Raw genomic sequence first — 19,066 nt, 5'->3', positions numbered from 1 at the left:
AAGAAAAAACAAAGAAGAAAGTGAAAATAATACTCAATCTGCATTCAGACTCTGTAGTTATTTCTCTGGATGTGGTTAGCATTTTTTAACACTAGTCTTTTGGAATTGTCTTGGATCATTGTATTGCTGAGGATAGCTAAGTCTATTATAGTTAATCATTGCAGAATCTTGCTGTTTCTCTGTACAATGCTCTCTTGGTTCTGTTCACATTACTCAGCGTCAGTTCATGTAAGTCTTTCCAGAGGATCAAAGAAGGGGAGAAGAGGAAGTGTCCCTTGCTTTTCATACCATATGAAAACAAGAGTTTCAAGGTCTCTAGCAACATTTTTTCTGCATGTGGAGAAGCTCTTAAAGTGACCTTAGTTATGTGTACATACCGTTTCCGTCTGTCCGTAGCCTTCATACAGCTCCAGTCCTGTCTGGCTTTTCCACTGTTCCCTCACTTCTGGGTTGAGTGGCTCCCCTCCAGTCAAGCAGTGCCTCAAGGTTTTGAAGTTATAGCTTAAAAAAGGCAGAGAAATTGTATAGGTTCATCTGGAAAGTGAGTTTAATTAGTTGGCTATTTCAGTTAAGAAGTGCAGTGAGAGACAGAGGAATGGGGGAGAGAGAAAGAGAGGAAGGGAGAGTGAGAGAAAAGAGGGAGGGAGAGAAAGAGAGATCTTGAGAAAATTTCCTAAAATAATTTGAGATTGTGTAAGACAATAGCTAAATGATTTATACATGTGACACAGCATTATCTCCACTGGGCATATTTCCCAAGGAGGACAAAGAAAGAGGGAATATATGTCAAAATGCTAATAGTAGCACCTTTTGTGGGATCAAAAACTGGAAGTAAAGTGGGGGGCTAATGATTGAAGAATGACTGAACAAATCGTGGTTAACAAATGTAATGATTATTATCACACAGTAAAAAATTATGAATATAAAGAATTCAGATAAGCTTTTTAAGGCTTGTATGAACCAGTGCAGGACAAAGAAAGCAGAACCAAGAGAATGGTGTAAATAGGGATCATAATAATGCAAAGGAAAGGATGGGGATAAGGACCAGCCTTGAAATTTCACTGGTATAGAGGACTCCCAGATGGGAGGACTTTCTTCACCAATGCAGGTTAACACTTTGTTTATACCCTATGGTCTTAGATTGTTGTCTTGGGCACAGAGGTTAAGTGACTTGCCTAGCTTCACAAAGTGAATATGTATGCCAGATTGTGGCAGCCAGAAGGACTTGAACCCAGGTCTTCCTGGCCAGCTCTCTATCCACTATGCCTCTCAAATGCAAAGGAAAACAACTCCAAGAGACATCAGAATTCAGATCAATGTAATCACCAGCCTTGACTCTAGAGGCCCAAAGTTAAACCTCAGTAGAGAGGTGGTAGCCTATGGGTGTGAAATTCTGTATACTGTGTCAGACAAGGACAGTGTATTACTTTGTTTTGCTTAACTGTTTTTCTTTTATATGGGTGGGGTGGTTCTGAGGCAGGAATAGGGTAATATTAGGAAGTGGCATTGATGTAGAAAAAGCATCATTAAAATGTTAAAAAAAATTTTTGAAAGAAGAAAATAGAAATTTCCCACCTAAGAAGAAAATGACTGGGGGGTGGTGGTGGCCAGGGATGTCTATCCTGGAGCTTATTTTAGAGCATTGGATTAGAAAATAGTATAACTCTTAAGCTTCAAGGTTTTGCCAAACTAAAAGTTATCAGTTTTCTGTCCCCAAGGCAATATAGAAAATAAAAAGAAATGCTTTTTTTCCCCGAGATACCTCTTAAGGTCTTTCTGTATAAGCATCCGGTATACAGTTGGGGCACTGCAGAGAACGGTGATGGGGTAGTTGTTGAGAGTCTAAAGAAATTATAAAAGACATCAGAGGTTAAAGGTCAAGAAATCAATGAGATGTTTTAAACTTCTAAATATAATCATAGATTTAGAAATAGAAGGTGCCTCAAAGGTCATCTTAGCTCAAACTCCTCATCTGACAGATGAAGAAACCTAGGCCCAGAGGAGGAAAGGGACTTACCTAGCTGGAGACAACTGGGTGGGGTGGTGGATAGAGTGCTGGGCTTGGAGTCAGGAAGACCTGAATTCAAATCCTGCCTCAGACACTAAATGTGTGACCTTGGCAAGTCACTCTACCTCTGTTTGCCAGTTTCCTCCTCTGTAAAATGGAGATAATAGCAGCACCTATCTCCCAGGGTTTTTGTGAGGCTCAGATGACATAAGCACTTTGTACAGTTCCTGGTACACAATAGGTGCTTAATAAATGCTTGCCTTCTTTATTCCTTCTGTAAATTATTCAAACCCAGATCATCTGACAACTGTAAATCCAGTATTCTTTCCAGTGAAAAGTACTGCCTCCTTGTCTTTCCTGATGCCTTTAAAAAGGTGTCCATTGCACATCACAAGACCAAGGAAGTTTATTCATTGACAATACATTGATTGTATACTTTAGTATCATCTAGTTTTGCAAACAAAATACATTTTTTTTTGCTTTTTTATTTTTTGAGGGCAATTGGTGTTAAGTGACTTGCCCAAAGTCACACGGCTAGTAAGTGTGTCAAGTGTCTGAGACTGGATTTGAGCTCAGATCCTTCTGAGTCCAGGGCTGGTGCTCTATGCACTGCGCCATCTAGCAGCCCCCAAAATACATTTTATATTATAGATAGTTCACATATAAAGTTCCAACTAGTTATATTTCACTGCAGAGATAACTAATCACCCAGGGTATTTTACTTGAAATCTAGCTTCTTCAGCAAGACTTCATTGGCCCTTCTTCTACATATTTACATAAAGTATAATTTCAGTGCAGATATACAGAAAGACATTTGTACATGCGAGTTGATGCAGTAGGAACTCTCCTCTTTTCCTAAGAAAATTTGATTCTTTTAAATGAATTTATAAAATGTTAGAATACTGCAGCCTTCAAGTTTCTCAGACCTGCCTCTGTTGGATCAGAATCTAATCTGTTAATATCACTATAATTAAAAGTTCTGATATACCCATTAAATTGAGAAAATTAATTAAAAATTTAATGTTGGCAGTGTATGGTAGGCTAGGAGATGAGTTAAGCTATGACTTAGAGAAAAATCCAGAAATTTCTAGGTCAGTAAGAACAAAACATGTAAATTATCTCAAATCTTTTTAAAAAATGTAATTAAGGGGCAGCTAGGTGGTGCAGTGAATAGAGCACCGGCCCTGGAGTCAGGAGGACCTGAGTTCAAATCCTACCTCAGACACTTAACACACACACACACAAAAACTAGCCGTGTGACCTTGAGCAAGTCACTTAACTCCAATTGCCCTACTCTCCCCCCTCCAAAAAGCAAAAAAAAAAGTTATTAAAATTTTTATTATAAGCTTAAGAAACATCAACACATGTTTATATTCAAATGCACAAATAGCCCCCAATATAACAGCTGCACAGGAAGCCACACAATATTATTGTAAACTTAACTTTAATAAGATAAAAACTAGATCATCTTATTTATTTCTGTATTTTCTTTCCAAACACTGTTTTTTTTCCTGCACTCTGTATTTTTCTAGACTCTGTTGCTATGTTATTATTATCATATATACCTGAAATGTACATGGTTGTCATAATTTTCAAATACTGCTATTTTGGTCTTGCTTTCTTCATCCTGAATCACTTTCAGACTTTGTAGCATTCGTGTTTGTCATTTCTGATTGTACAACAGTAATCTATTACATTCATATTCCATACTTTGTTTAGCCCATTTACTGTTTATCATTGGACAGATGGTTAGAGTCTGCTTTTATATTATTACAACGTTGCTAAGAATATTTTTAAACAGGGAGGTCTTTTTGTTTTTAGGATATAGTATAGGTAGTTGGATCACTGAGTTGAAAAGTACTGTATAACACCACATTGCTTTCCAAAAAGATTTGTTGTTGTTGTTGTTCAGTCATTTCAGTCATGTCCAGCTCTTTGTGACCCCATTTGGGATTTTTTTGGCAAAACTACTAGAGTGGTTTGCCATTTCCTTCTCCAGATCATTTTTATAGGTGAGGAAACTGAGGCACATAGGGTTAAGTGGCTTGCCCAGGGTCACATAGCTAGTAAGTGTCTGAGGCTGAATTAGATCTTGGGAAGAGGAGTCTTCTTGACTCCAGGCCCAGCACTCTATCCACTGTACCACCTAGCTGACCTTGTCACATAGTAGACACTTAAGAAATACTAACTGACTGACTTGCCCAAGGTCATACAGGTAGGAACAGGGCAAGGATTTGAATTCAGGTCATCTGACACTAGTACAGTGGTCTCTCCATCAGTTCATTTTCTATTACAGATAAACCATAGCAAATACAATTTGAAACCCTGAGTCATATACTGACTTACCTCAGGCCACATAATAAGGTAGGTGTAGAAGCAGGAAAGGTCCCAGCTTTTCCAGAGTTTAGGCTTATATTCAGATTCCCAAACCACTCTACCTCAACAGGTACCACTGAGTAGAATTACAAGGCAGTACTACCCCTGGGTCACATAAAGTTCTCATGCATTTAATGGCATCTGGTGGATTCTACTTTTTTAATATTCCAGAAGGGAAAATAACCGCCCTTCATCATGTTTTTCTAAATGTTAATGAAATCTTAGCCATCTGATACCTTAGTCTGCCCCTACTTGCCTTAGAAGAAGGAATAAGCCTGGTGTTTGCAGAGCAGTATCAAATTCATGGATTAGCACAGTGAGGACAGAGAGTGGGTGTAGAAATTGCTACTGTGGGGCAAAGCACCCAGGATCTTGCTGGACCTAGAGGTCTACCTCTGCCACCTATTGTCTTTGATTCACTGAAGCATAAACAAAATATTTGTTTTTACTTAAGACTCCTTAGTTGATTGCTTACAACTAAGCCCTTAAGCTTCCATAGATTATGGTGATATTAATAAATCTTAAGCAATTAAATGAGGCCAGATTTTCTGCTTGAGAAAGCTGTGGGTGTTCCATTGTCAGGATATTAAATACCTGCATTCAGCAGTGAAGCCCCTAAGAGACTGCACACTGTAAACAAGGGTAAATTCCATAAACCCAAGAAACTCTGCTGACTAGTCACTTATTTGTGGTTATGTGAGTGACATGGGAGAGTTCAAAGGATTTGTGCCAGGAGGCTGGTGGGGAGGTTGTAACATACATCTAAGATGATATCCGTGTCAAACTGGGCCATGTGGTGCGCAAAGACACAGGCTCCTTGAAGCCAGGGGGAAAAGAAACTGCCCATGGCAGCCTTCACCCAGCCTGTATCAGACATGTTCCATATGATATCTGAAGGTTTCAAGTCCAACCAGTACCTGAACAAGACCAAGGAAGAAGAAAAGAAAAATGCAATGAAAAACATCCCTATGTTAGTAAAAAGTAAATAAGCATCTCCTGAGAGGCTATAACATTGTAAATCTTAATCCACCCAGGAAGCCTAGGTAGTTCCAAACTATACCTTCCACAAAGCATGTATCCAATACCAAGGCTGCTTTGGGAGTGCTGGGCCATTTTGGGAGAGCCTGTTGTCCCACTGGTAAAATAGATAGCCATTGGTTCACGGCTTGCTGTCTTCACACAGTTATATTCTTCAGAGGCTGACCTGTAAAACATAGCCAAAGACAATGGCTGAAAATGATGGATCAGTTTAATGCTCTGGTTTTGACACTGGTAAATTGTGATAGTTTGTACAGTATGTATAGTTTATAAAGCACTTCCCCATATATGATGTTATTTTATTTTCACAACCTGGCATTTGCTTGACATTGGAGGTGGGCATATACACATATGCACACATTCACATATATGTATAAACACAGGCATATGCATGCATGCATGCATATACATATATTATCTCCCCTGTTTCAGTAAAAGTTCTTTGGGGGTAGAGACTATTCATTTCATCCTTGTATCTCTAGCTTCTGGGACAGTGCACAGTAAGATTTTGATAAATGCTCATTTATCAATTGATCAGTTATAAATCCTTAATAAATATTTTGTGGATTAGATTGGATTAGAAGGGAAGGGATGGAATCTCCAACCCTCAAGTTCAAAGAATCATAGAATTTCCGAGATGAAGGAATCTCAGTAATTAACTGGTCCAGTCAATATATCATGTAGAAATCCCTCCACAATACATTCATTTGGTCAGACATTCTTTACTTGAAAACATACAATGAAGGTAAAGCCATTGCCTCCCAAAGTAGACCATTCTATATGTGAATAAATCTAATAGGACATTTCCCTTTACACTAAACCCAAATTTGCCTCTTTTGCTCCTGGCTCTATGCTGTGGAGCCAAACAGAACAAGTATAATTGGTCTTCCATGTGGTGGCCCTTCGATTACTTGAAAGAATCCTTCCAAGAAAAGGCGTCTTAGACCTGATCTTGTTTGCAGTTCTTATGTATGTTGCTTCATTCCTTTTTAATTCAATAAGATTAAATGCCTACTTTGTAGAAGGTACTGTGCTGTGAAAACAAACAAAGCTATCTGTCCTGGAGGGTTTGTACACTCTCCTAGTTTGTAAGATTTCTTGAGCTTCCTCCTTTCTTTGTGGTTCAATGGATTTTGTTATATAGCTCAGGTAAGGAACCCCAAGCAATTAAGAGATTCGACAAATCAGTCCACACAAGGGGAAATCTTTAAAATTCATTCTTGCTTAGATATTTGTGGGTAATATAAGCCAGACTCAGAAAGTACTCACTGAAATAACTCATTGAAGTTTAGCCATCCACTGCGACTATTTTCTGACACCAGGATCTTGGTTTTCAAAGCAGGACAGTTGGACACAATAGAATCGACAGCTGGGGCTACCTCATCACTAGCCACAATACACTTGGCCTTGGATACCGTAAGCCTGTAGAGAATGTCTTTGGCTGTCAGCTGGATTGTACCAGGCATGAAGACAAGTCCTGGAAAAACCAGAGAATTCACATGCAAAACATAATTGGAATCATCTTAAATTTCTCCTAAGCATTTGGCTGATTTGGACTATTTCAGAGGGCATTACATCATTCTAAGAAGGTATTCTGTATTTTTTTTTTGTGGGTGAGGAGAAGCAGTGCCCTATCTTACTGTTTTCCTGCCCTAAGACAGACCAGATTTTTGTGGTCCTTATGTTGGAAGCAGGATTATGAGAAAAGACAAAAAATGTTAGAAGTCAATTTTTGAGCTTTAGGGAAGGGAAGTAGCTACTAAAATGGACCAGAAAATCAAGTAACAGACACTGGATAACAAAACACTACTAGTTAGGATCCTTGAAATGAACTAAATAGGAGAACTTGGGTTTAATTGCTCAGAAGATTCTTAATATTCTCTTAGAACTGAATTAAAATAATTATAATACGAAATGGTTATTGTAGAATCAATATATTCTTGATGAACATGAACATAGAGTAAGAAAATAGCTCAGAGAAGACATCTTTCCCTTCTTTTGCAGAAGTTGGGGTCTACAAGTGTGGAGCACTGCATATATTGGATTTTCTTGACTTGTTAGATTGTTTTTTCTGAATTTTTTTCTCTTTTTATTCTTAAAATAATTCTTTGTTTTGAGGGATGGCTCGTTTGGAAGTAAGGGGGAAGAGTAGGAGGAGGGAAATATAGACAATGTAAAAACAAAAATAAACCCTAAATATATTTTTAAAAATACCTCAGAGGATATGCATATTTGAAAAAAATATAAAATTAATTATTACTCAAACTAATTTGTATTTAACTTGGATATATTTATATTTAACTTTGACCTTACTAGCCAAAGAGATGACAATAGTTAATTATTGTTATAGAAATGGTTGCTGTATGGGACCATAGGATTACAGAATTTTAGATTTGGAGCCAGAAAGAAGGGGCCCTTTTATTTTTCAGATGAAGAAAATGAGGTCCAAAGAAGTTAATGATTTGTCCAGGGTCACCCAGGTAGTGAGTGAAAAACCCAAGATGAGAACTGAAGGCCTGTAACACCAGAGACAGCGCCCATCCTGCTATACATGCGGTTTTTCACTGACATTGGCCAATGTGTGACTATGACAGTGCAGCCATAACAGAAGACAGTGTGATGGAATAGAAAGAGTACAAAATTTGAAATCTGAAGACCTATTTATCCCGTATATTTCTTGTTTGTAGATATTAGTTTGCATGTTGTCTCCTCCACTAGATTGTAAGTTCCTTGAGGGCAGAGACTGTTTTGACTCTTTTTTGTATCCCCAGCACTTATTATAGAGGCTGGCACATAGTAGGTGCTTAATAAATATCTATCAACCTCGAAGACATTGGACAAGTCATTTAAACTTCACTTTCATTATTGTAAAATATGAAGGTTAGATTGGAAGATCATATATTTAGAGCTAGAAGATAGCTTTAAGGTCATCTAGTGCAGCTCCCTCACTTTACAGCTGAGGAAATAGAGTCACCAAGTCACTTGCCCAAGGTAGTAAGCAGGCAAGCTAGGATCCACACCCAGTTCCTTTCAACTCTGTTGCTCAGTCGTTTCAGTCATGTCTGATGCTTCGTGACCCTATTTGGGGTTTTCTTGGCAAAGACAGTAGAGTTGTTTGCCATTTTTTTCTCCAGCTCATTTTAAAGATAAGGAATAGAGGCAAACAAGATTTAAGTCACATACTCAGAGTCACACAGCTAGTAAGTGTCTGAGGTCAGATTTGAACACAAGTCTTCCTGACTCCAGGACTGGCACTCTATCTACTGTACCACTTAACTGCCCAACTCTAAAACCTTTAATTGAAAATCTCATCAGATTTTTTATTTTAGCTTGAAATTCTATTTCTTAATAATAACTGATATTTATATAACATTTCAATATTTACGAAGCACATTTCTCACAACAATCTTGAGCAATGCAAGTGCTATCTCCACATTTTATTGAAAGAGAAACTAGGAGTTGAGTGACTTATCCAAGGTCACATACCTAATAGCAGAACTGGGACTTAAGTCCATGTCTTTGGATTCTGTCCTTTGCTCTATCATACCATAGCTGCACCCCCATTTAGTAAATAATTTATTTAACTGTGTAACACATAATAAGCAAGTTTATTATAACATATATTTTTTTAAAAGGAGCATCCATGGATAAATTTCCAGTTATATAGCAAAAATACTGGCAATTAATTCAGTAATGTCTTTTATATTTCCTTGAATGGAATGCCTTTTTAACAAAAATAATAAGCTATTTGGTTATTTGAAATATCACCTCTCATTGGTTCTTATCTCTCTAAGTTGGCCCCTTGACTTAGGCACATTAACACCACTGACCTGTTCGCATACAAGCGACATTGACCAGCCACCATTCTGGAACTCTGGGTAGAATCACTGCTACTCTCTCTCCTCTTCGGAGGTCACATGACTTGGAGAGGGCATTGGCCACTTTGCAGGATAAGAGTCCCAGTTCCTGGAAGTTCCATTTTACCTCAGCTCCTTTACCATTAATCCACCATAGCGCTGAGTTGGTGGGACACTCTCCTTTCTGGTCAGTGAAAAAGAGAAAGGAATATGAAGGCTATATGCCTGGGGTCTGTGATGAAACCTTTAATGATAGGAGCAGCAAATCAGAGCTTGGTATATTATTTTGTTGATTCTCTAGAATTAAGAAAGTGAAATGAATCTTAATAAAGGTTAAATTTAAAATGTGTCACACATATTTTTTCTTCTTCTGGAGATCCAATTGTTAAACATTTACCAGCACACCCCTGAATGCAGGGGTCAACCACCTGCACTCAGACAGCTTAGTCCAGCACAGAAGTAGAAAGGGGGATTTAATGAATCCCGAAGAGCAGAGGTATCCCTGGCACTCTGTGATTCTATGAAATGACTCTCTGGTATCAAAGAGAACTTTTCAGTCTTGGAGATGAAAGGGATCTTAGAAGCTGTCTGGTCCCACATCTCACACAAGATGCAATAAAATCTTTTGTAACATCTTTGATAGGTCATTACTCAATTCTTCCTTGAAGTGCAAGTCATCTACATAATTTGAAAGCAGAGGCTTGGGTTAAACTAACAGCTTTGTATTTATCTTTAGTCAACCTCTGAGAAGCTCATCAACAGATAATTTCTAAAAATCATATTTGCCTGTATAAAGTTCCTATAGATTTGAAAGAGTTGAGAATTATGAAGATGCCAAGATGCCAAGCAACACTTCTGAATTGTGGTTCAGTGCTCATATATATTACATGCCACCCCCTTCCCTTCACTACATGCTCCCAACCCCATCTCCAGAACTGGCATAAGATGAACTTGAGCCAGTCATATTCATAAAAGAATAGCAACAACTGTTTATTAGCTTAATTTTTATTATTTTAAAGCAATTATTACCAATAGTACCTTTTGGTATAGTCTATGACCAGGAGACCTTCAAAAATTATAATTAGCTGAACAGAATTGCTTGGTACTCATAACAAATGAAGTCATAATGTGAGAAAAGAGAAGGCACTACACAGAGGTAGGGGAGTGTAGATGGAAGGGGGCTACTTTGATTTGACAAGCAAATTTCTTTCCAAAGGGGAAAAAAGAAATCTGGAGTGTGAGAGGCTTAAAGAGACAGGAGATGAAAGAACAGAGTTGTAACTAGTGTGGAACAAATAAGGCTTTGCCCTATGATATTGAACTAGGGGAGCTTTGCTTTCTCCCTGTGGTGCCTGCCATCTCTGTCAAATCCCTCTTTGTATTCCTCAACCACCATGTGACGCAAGCATCCTGGGTCATCCCTAGTGTTCTGTCTCCATGGCATTCCTTTCTTACAATCTGCCTTCCTCCCAAGCTTCTCAAGGATAATGGTCAGACTGCCCCCTCTTCTGGAATAGACTGCATCTATGGTCAAACTATGCTTCGTCCCTTCGCCCCCACTGTCCCCCTTTCTTCATTGAGTGAGAGAGGTGAAACTTCTCAGACTATACTTTAAAATCTAGTAAGGCTTTTCATGGAAAACAGACCTGAGTCCCCTCTTCACTGGAAATCACATGATTTACAAGGACTCAAAACTCAGAGCAGTAGGGAGTCATCCCTCTCCTCAGTGACACCTCAGTATAAGATATGCCAACTAAGGACATAAGTGCTTTCTCAAATGTACATTGAGTGGTCTGCTGTTTCCTTGTTCCAGTACTTGAGGTAGTACTGCACTTAGATTGTGCACCTGATTTCTAGCCAATGGAAGAAAAGGGTCAGAAGCGGGGTGGGGGAGAATTCTGCATTAGGGCTTTATAACTTTGTCATTTCCTTTTGTAAGTTGCTTATCCTTCCTGACTATTTGTCAGAAGCGGGGGTTGCCCTTTCTCAAGATCGTAATAAACCATTCTTTTCTGCTTCCTACCTTGAGAAGTCTCTGTATATTATTTGGGTAAGGATCTCTGTTGCACACAGTTTTGGGGTGCACACAGTTTTGGGGGCTTGTCCAGGATTCACCCTTTTGTGAGATGGTCTCACAGACCCTTAACAAGGACCAGGCACCAACTGAGGTTTCTTGGGGGTCCTTGGAACTGGTCTGTGAGATCTGACTCTGACTGTGTAACAACCTGAAGAGAGGAACTCAGTAAGAAGCAGAAATTCTGTTGCTAGTGAAGTCTGCTGGCAGGGGATCACACAAGTTCGTGTACACAAACCCAGGTAAGCAAGTCCCTGGGTGATCCAGGGGTGGGAGACAGTCTATGAGGTTTGAGTCTATAAGATTTCTCCTGCCTGGGTCAGAGTCAGATAGGCCTAATAGATCCTGATAAGATTAAAACTATGGGTAAAGAGCAATCTAAAACAGCCCGTACAAAATACCCTCCCAACATCCAGGATAGTCCTCTTGGAGATAGACTCTAATTTGGATGATTTACCAAAATAGAAGGAAAAAAAGACAAAAGGGGAGATGATAAAATACCATTGCCTTATTTGGGCCGGCATCCCACTCAGAGGAGGCATATCTTGGCCAAAATATGGCTCCTCTGAAGACTGGGTATGCCAACAACTAAATTTGTATATGAATTCTAAGGAGCCTTTTAACTTGGAGGAAAGTAAATATGCCCTGTGGCTATCAGCAGTAGGGCAATTTGCTCTAAAACAGAAGAAGGGGGAGGATCCCGAAGGGAAATCAGAAGAACAAAAACAGAGACACCATCCGTGGGACCCCCTTCTTTCTCTACCCCAGCCCTCCACCACTGGGACCTCCACTGGGCCTCAACTCTTCCGACTCCTCCTTCCCTGCCCTCTGAAAGGGGTGAGGACTTAATTGACTTGGCCTGGCCAGGCACACCCCTACACACCCCTCTCTGGAGGGAATTGAAAAAGTTATAAAAGATCAAGAAAATTTTTCCTCTTTCTGGGACTGCAGAAGCTGCTAAAGCTTTCCCTCTTTTGAAGTCCTGCTGGTATATAGGGTATGTGAATGCCCCCTTAAGCAGCACTGAAATTAGAACTTTTAAGAAAGAAATGAAGCAGTTAATTGACCCCCCCCCAGGGGGTCACTGATCAGGTTAATCAGTTTTTAGGACCCAATTTGTATACTTGGGGGGGGTAATTATTATTAATTTCAGATATATTATTTACTGGGGAAGAGAGGGGAGAAATTGGGCAGGCCCCACTATGCAGGCTTGGGATGAATCCCAGCCTATGGCTCAAGAGGGTGTGAGAGGGGAGGAAAAATTTCCTCTCTGAGACCCCAACTAGGATATAAAAACCCCGTACATAGAGGGCACCTACAAGATCTTAGAAACATGGTGGTCCAGAGAATTCAGAATACAGTGCCTAAGAGCCAGAATTTAAACAAAGTACAGGAAATACAGCAGGAGAAAGACGAGGTCCCATCTGACTTTCTTGATCGATTGAAAGAAAATATCAGAAAATTCTCTGGTCTAAATTTAGATAATCCTGTGGTCCAAGCTATATTTTGTTAATAATGCTTGGCTAGACATTAATAAAAAGTTACAGAAAGTTAAAAAGTTGCAGGAATCCTCCAGACTCTACTCCCCAAAACAAAAAGGGAGCTTTGAAAATTCTTGGGATTGGTGGGATACTGTAGGAATTGGATTGACTCCTGTGCCATCCTGACCAAACCTCTGTATCAACACCTATTGGGTGAGAAACTCGACCATATAGTGTGGAATGAGAACAGTAGAAAGAGCTTTGCTCAGTTAAAAGAGGCCCTGACTTCCCATCCAGTACTGGCTCTCCCCTCCCTAGAGAAGGCCTACCATCTTTTTGTAAATGTAGAAAAGGGAGTAGCCCTTGGGGTTCTGGCACAAATAAGAGGGGGGCAGAGAAGACCAGTAGCCTTCCTCTCTAAGATTCTGGACTCTTTTGCCCAGGGATGGCCCGCTTGTATTCAGACTGTAGCCACCCTAGTTGAGGAGAGTTGGAAGTTGACCTTTGGGGAGAGCCTTATAGTTAGTGTTCCACACCAGGTGAGGATGATTCTCCATCAGAAAGCAGGCAGGTGGCTCACTGACTCCTGGATCTTGAAATTTGAGGCGATTTTACTGGAAAAGGATGATTTGGTATTAGCCCAAGATAATAACCTGAACCCCACCTCTTTCCTCACTGCTAGCATGGAATCAAGTTCAGGGTCTGAACATTACTGCCTAGACATAATTGATCTCCAAACCAAGGTATGGGAAGATCTCCAAGGATTCCCTGTCCTGGGAGGGGTAAATATGTTCATAGGTGATTCTGGAAAAATGGGTATGCTATAACAGAAGGAGACAGAGGATCTCTGATTGAGGTAGGGGGACTACCCAAACCCTGGTCTTCCCAGACGTGTGAACTTCACACACTAAATCAGGCCCTAAAGTTACTAGAAAGAAGGGAAGGGAGCATTTATACAGTTTCAAAATATGCTTGGGTGGGGCAGCTAGGTGGCACAGTGAGTGGAGCACTGGCCCTGGAATCAGGAGGACCTGAGTTCAAATCCAGCCTCAGGCACTTAACACAAAAACTAGCTATGTGACCTTGGGCAAGTCACTTAACCCCAATTGCCCTGCCCCCCAACCCCAAATATGCTTGGGGAGTGGCACATGTATTTGGGAATATATGGGAAGAATGGGGAATGATTGATAGCTGAGGAAAGGAACTGGCCCATACTACCTTAATAAGAAAAGTTTTGGAATACCTGTTATTGCCCAAAGCCATTGCTATTATACATGTTAATGTCCATCAGTAGGGACAATCCTTTGAGGCCAGAGGAAATCACCTTGCAGATGAGGGAGCTAAGAGGGCCAGAGAGGAAGGATAAGGGCAAGAAGATCCTGTGTTGGTCTTGATCCCTTCATTTCCTCCCAGTCTCCCTCTCCTTTTTTTTTTGGAGGGGCAATTGGGGCCAAGTGACTTGCCCAAGGTCACACAGCTAGTTTTTTTGAGTGTGTTAAGTGTCTGAGGCCAGATCTGAACTCAAGTCCTCCTGACTCCAGGGCCAGTGCTCCACTCACTGTGCCATCTAGCTGCCCCCCCTATCCTTTTCTCAGGAAGACAAACAGAAGGCTCAAATTCTTGAGGCACAAGAGGATAAACACAGACACTGGTTCCTCCCTGATGGTCCAGAGGTCTTGACCAAAGCAAGTATGAGGCAGGTACTACAGCACTTACACCAGGGTAGTCACTGGAATGTCCAGAACATGTGTGACATGGTTTTGACCCAGTTCGTATCTCCAGGCCTATATACCTTAGCACCGAAATTGGTGGATGGCTGCCTTTGTGTGTTGAAGGACAAATAAGTTCACCCAGCACCAGTCTCCAGCTAGGGGAAGGCCCCCAGGAATTAGGCCATTCCAAAGTATACAGGCAGATTTTACAGAACTGTCTCCAGTAGGCTTCCTAAAATACTTGCTGGTCATAGTAGATCATCTAACCTCTTGAGTGGAGGCTTGCCCACGCTGTGGGCAACTGCACAGGCAGTTAACCAAATCCTGCTTGAGCAAAACATTCCTAGATAGGGGATGGTGGAGAGGATAGACTCAGACCAGGGGACACATTTCACTGCCAGGATCCTTAGATCTCTGGCCCAGACCTTAGAAATTACCTGGTAACTCCACACTCCTTTGCACCCTAACTCTTCTGGCAAGGTGAAAAGGATGAATCATGAAGTAAAGAGACAGCTCACTAAATTGATAATTGAAACCCAACTACCATGGACTAAGTGCCTCCCGATAGCCCTTGTTAGGATTAGAGCTAAGCATAGGAGAGACATTGAACTATCTCCTTATAAACTTCTGTATAGACATCCACGTCCTGGGGGGGGGAATAAAAAAAAACAACAACTGGTATCTGATATTGGAATGCAAAGATAAATTTCTTACAAATTATGTACATGCTTTGGTAAAACATCTCCATGCTTTACAGAGCAAAGGCTTGATCACTCAAACTCTGCCACTGGGGTTCCCAGTGCAACAATAGCAGCCTGGAGATTGGGTATTGATCTGGGTGTGGAAAGAGGAAGAGCTTACCCTGTCTTGGGAAGGACCTTTCCAGATCCTGTTGACTTCAGATATGGCAGTCTGGACTAAAGAATGTGGGTGGACACACCATACTTAGGTAAAGGGACCCATGAATCCTCCTGCTGAATGGACTATTGATCCAGAAGATTTGGGGGAACTGCCCTGAACCCTTACCTATAGTAACACCTTTTCTGCTTATAACTATACTAGTGGTTGGAATCCTTGTTGGTGTCTCTACTCCCTTTGCATAATGTTTTACTTATAACAAGAGTGTAATACCATGGGATTTACCTTAACTCTGCTCCTGGTCAGTATACCCTTTAACCAGCTAGTTCCCATTCCCTGGGTATTCAAAGAGAATACCAAAAAACAGTTTTGAACAGCTACTAAGTGCAGTAGCCCAGGTCTTTAATGTGACAAATTGTTGGATTTGTGGGGGTCCACAGCTTGAGCAATGGCCTTGGGGTCTGGTACCTTTGAGACCTGAGTGGCTTTTAAGTAACCTCTCTTTAATCCACAATGAGACTGGTTTCTGGAGATTAGTAGAGAGGCATCAGTGGAAATAAGTGAGTGAGAAAAAAAGGGGAATATTGCCTGAAACAGCAGGGAACAGGGAGACCGGTTGAAATTAGTTAATGTAAGTGGACATATGGGGCTGAAAGGCTCAACAAACCTGTAAATTGTACTGTGTGGTTGAGAACATAGTTTATGAATCTGAGAAGGGAGGGTGACAAAAGGGTCTGGGTTATGGAAGTGTTCCTGGTTTAAAAATAGTAGCGTTAGTTATTTATCTGGACCTTAGAAAATGAAGAACCACACATCTATTTCCCTTTTAGGGGAAATGGCCTGATCATATATTCAGGGGAACAGCCTGTTTTAAGGGGTCATTACTGGATTTGTGGGCTAACTGCTTACACTCACCTACCTGTCAACTGGGCTGGCGTTTGCTATATAGAATTGGTCAGGCCAGTTTTTCTTCCTACCAGACCAGGATGGAGGTCAGTTGGGTATAAGGCTGTATGATGATTTGAGGAAGACAAAGAAAGGTATAAGTTTTGATACTACCTTGACTGACATGGGTGTTGCCAATGGCTGGGCTGACACTTGGCTCCCTGAAAGAATTCAGACATGTGGACCAGCCGCTTGGGCACAAGATGGGAGCTGGGGGTACAGGGCACCCACCTATATATTTAACAGATTAATTAGGTTAAAGGCAGTAGTGGAAATCATTACCAATCAAACAGCATGGTCTATAGCCTCCTGGCTGGTGAGGCTACCCAAACTTGAGAAATGGTCCTCCAACATAGGTTAGTTCTAGATTATCTGTTAGTGGCAGAAGGGGGAATATGTGGAAAGCTAAATCTGTCTAATTGCTGTATGAAGATAGATGATAATGGGTAGTGGGTAAAAGGTACCCAAAATATTTGAAAGTTGGCTCATGTGCCTGTTCAGACCTGGAAGTTTTCCTTTGACACTTCATGGTGGTCTTGGTTTGGGGGAAGCTGGTGGAAACAGGCCCTTTGGTTTTTACTGATAGCCATAAGTAGCTATCCTACTTCCAATATGCTTTCCCTGCATGACACAATTGATGGAATAGTGTCTGGGACACTTTGTCCAAAATGATAAGGGTAGAAGGGACAACTGAGGGGACTGTATGATTGATGATGTTAAAAGGACAAGAGTAGACCCTAATTGACCAGGAGGACAGGCTTAGCCCTTGGGGTCTAGAAACTGAGGAAGATGAGAGATTGTAGAAGGGGCTTATCAGCAGTGGTGTGACAAGTTTTCACCAAGTGAAAATAGGAGGAATTGAGTGAGAGAGGAGAAACTTCTCAGACTATACTCTAAAATCTAGTAAGGATTTTCATGAGAAATAGGCCCAAGTCCTCCTTCAGTGGAAATCACATGACTCAAAACTCAGAGCGGTAGGGAGTCACCCCTCTCCTCAGTGACACCTCAGCATGAGATAGGCCAAATAAGGACAGAAGTGCTTTCTCAAATGTACATTGAGTGGTCTATTGTTTCCTTGTTCTGGTACTCAAGGTAGATTGCTGTGCTTAGATTATGTACCTGACTTCCAGTCAATGGAAGAAAAGGGTCAGCAGGGTGTGGGGGAGAATACCATGTTAGGGCTTTCTAACTTTCCCATTTCCTTTTCTAAATTATAACTTAGCCATTTCCTTTTGTAAATCGCTTCTCCTCACTGACTATTTGCCCTTTCTTGAGATCATAAGAAACCATTCTTTTCTGCTTCCTACCTTGAGAAGCCTGTGTATTATTTGGGTAAAGATCTCTGTTGCACACACCATTTTCCACTGTTTTCACCCTAAGTTAAAGTATTTCTAGTTGTTACTCTATTGAAGAATGATTCATAGGATGATAAATCTTGAGCTGGAAGGGACCTTAGAAGCCATCCAGTTCAACCTCCTTATTTTATAGATGAGGACAGCAAGACCATGGGAAGTTAAATGACTTCTCCAGGATAATAGGCAATAAGTTTCAGAGGCAGACTTTGAACCTGGGTCCTTTGGCTCCTGAGTCAGGGCTCTTTCCATTGGAGTCAATGCTGAGGCAGACAAAAGTTATGTTATTATAAAGTACAGCATCTCTTACCTTTTCTAACTGAGCCCATCTATCCAGTACATCCCCAGCAAAGTTAAAGTTGTCTGGTAAGTCCCGTTCAAAGCGATTTATAGCTTCAAGATTAGAAAGACTCAGAGGAGCCAAAACCTGGTAGCCTTGATGAAAATACCTCCCAGGAAACTTTGGACTCCTGATGAACCTGAACATCTGTAACTGGAATAAAATCTTCATGACGGCAAGATTTTTTGACAATTGACCCTCAGCAATAGAATATCCTGCAAGAAGAAGGATGGAGAGAATATCAGGTCCTTTGTTTATCTCATGCAAAGTGTTCAGACATGTCTTATGATTTCCACAGGTGTTGAACACCCCACACTCCCTTTACTTTTTGCCTGAGTTTGGAGAATTTAGAACATGTGCAGGAAAAGGTAACCGAGTTATTGATGGACCTTGAGAGCATGCTCTATAAGGATCAAGCAACCACTTAACAATTATTAAGTACTTACTATATAGCTGCTAGGCACAGAAAGACACAATAGTGAGTGTCTGCACTCAAGGAGATTATAATCTCCTATAATACAAATAAAAAATATACAAAGCAAGCTACATACAGGATGAACAGGCAGTAGAGGGAAGGCACTAGAATTAAGAGGGATTGGGGAAGACTTTCTGTAAATAAAATGGGATTTTAGTTGGGACTTAAAGGAAGTCAGGGAAGTTTGTAGTCAGAGTTGAGGAGGGAGAGCATTCCAGGCCCCTGGGGACAGCTAAGGAGGATGCCTGGATCTGAGAGATGGATTATCTTGTTCCTGGAATAGTCAGGAGTCCAGTGTTACTGGATCGAAAACCACATTTCAGGGAATAAGAAAACTGGATATGAAGGGCTTTGAATGTCAGAGGATTTTGTATTTGATCTTGAAGGCGATAGGGAGCCATGAGATTCATTTCAAAGAGCTAGGGGTGGTAAGCATAGAGAAAAAAGTTTGGGAGATTTATGACAACTGTCTTCAGATATTTGAAGGGCTATCATATGAAAGAAGGATAGGACTTGAGAGGAAGAGTACTGACCATGGAGTGGAAGTCAC

General features: G+C 40.7%; 1 protein-coding gene across 1 annotated transcript in view; it reads right to left on the bottom strand.

Moving 5' to 3' along the window:
• The window catches only part of ACSM4 (acyl-CoA synthetase medium chain family member 4), a 69,578-nt gene that overhangs the window by 9,516 nt on the left and 40,996 nt on the right, over positions 1-19,066 (bottom strand). Inside the window, exons 2-8 of the mRNA XM_069096530.1 lie at positions 18,012-18,256; positions 9,253-9,463; positions 6,692-6,899; positions 5,445-5,588; positions 5,145-5,301; positions 1,763-1,842; positions 378-501 (exon numbers count right to left, since the gene is read on the bottom strand). Coding sequence (XP_068952631.1) covers positions 378-501; positions 1,763-1,842; positions 5,145-5,301; positions 5,445-5,588; positions 6,692-6,899; positions 9,253-9,463; positions 18,012-18,256 — 1,169 coding nt within the window. The remainder of the gene's footprint in view (positions 1-377; positions 502-1,762; positions 1,843-5,144; positions 5,302-5,444; positions 5,589-6,691; positions 6,900-9,252; positions 9,464-18,011; positions 18,257-19,066) is intronic.

This window comes from Petaurus breviceps, unplaced genomic scaffold (assembly GCF_028583685.1).
Source record: "Petaurus breviceps papuanus isolate PSGF00001 unplaced genomic scaffold, PetGlider_PUasm1.0 229, whole genome shotgun sequence".
Taxonomy (NCBI): domain Eukaryota; kingdom Metazoa; phylum Chordata; class Mammalia; order Diprotodontia; family Petauridae; genus Petaurus; species Petaurus breviceps.
This window is presented reverse-complemented; position numbering and strand designations above follow the sequence as displayed.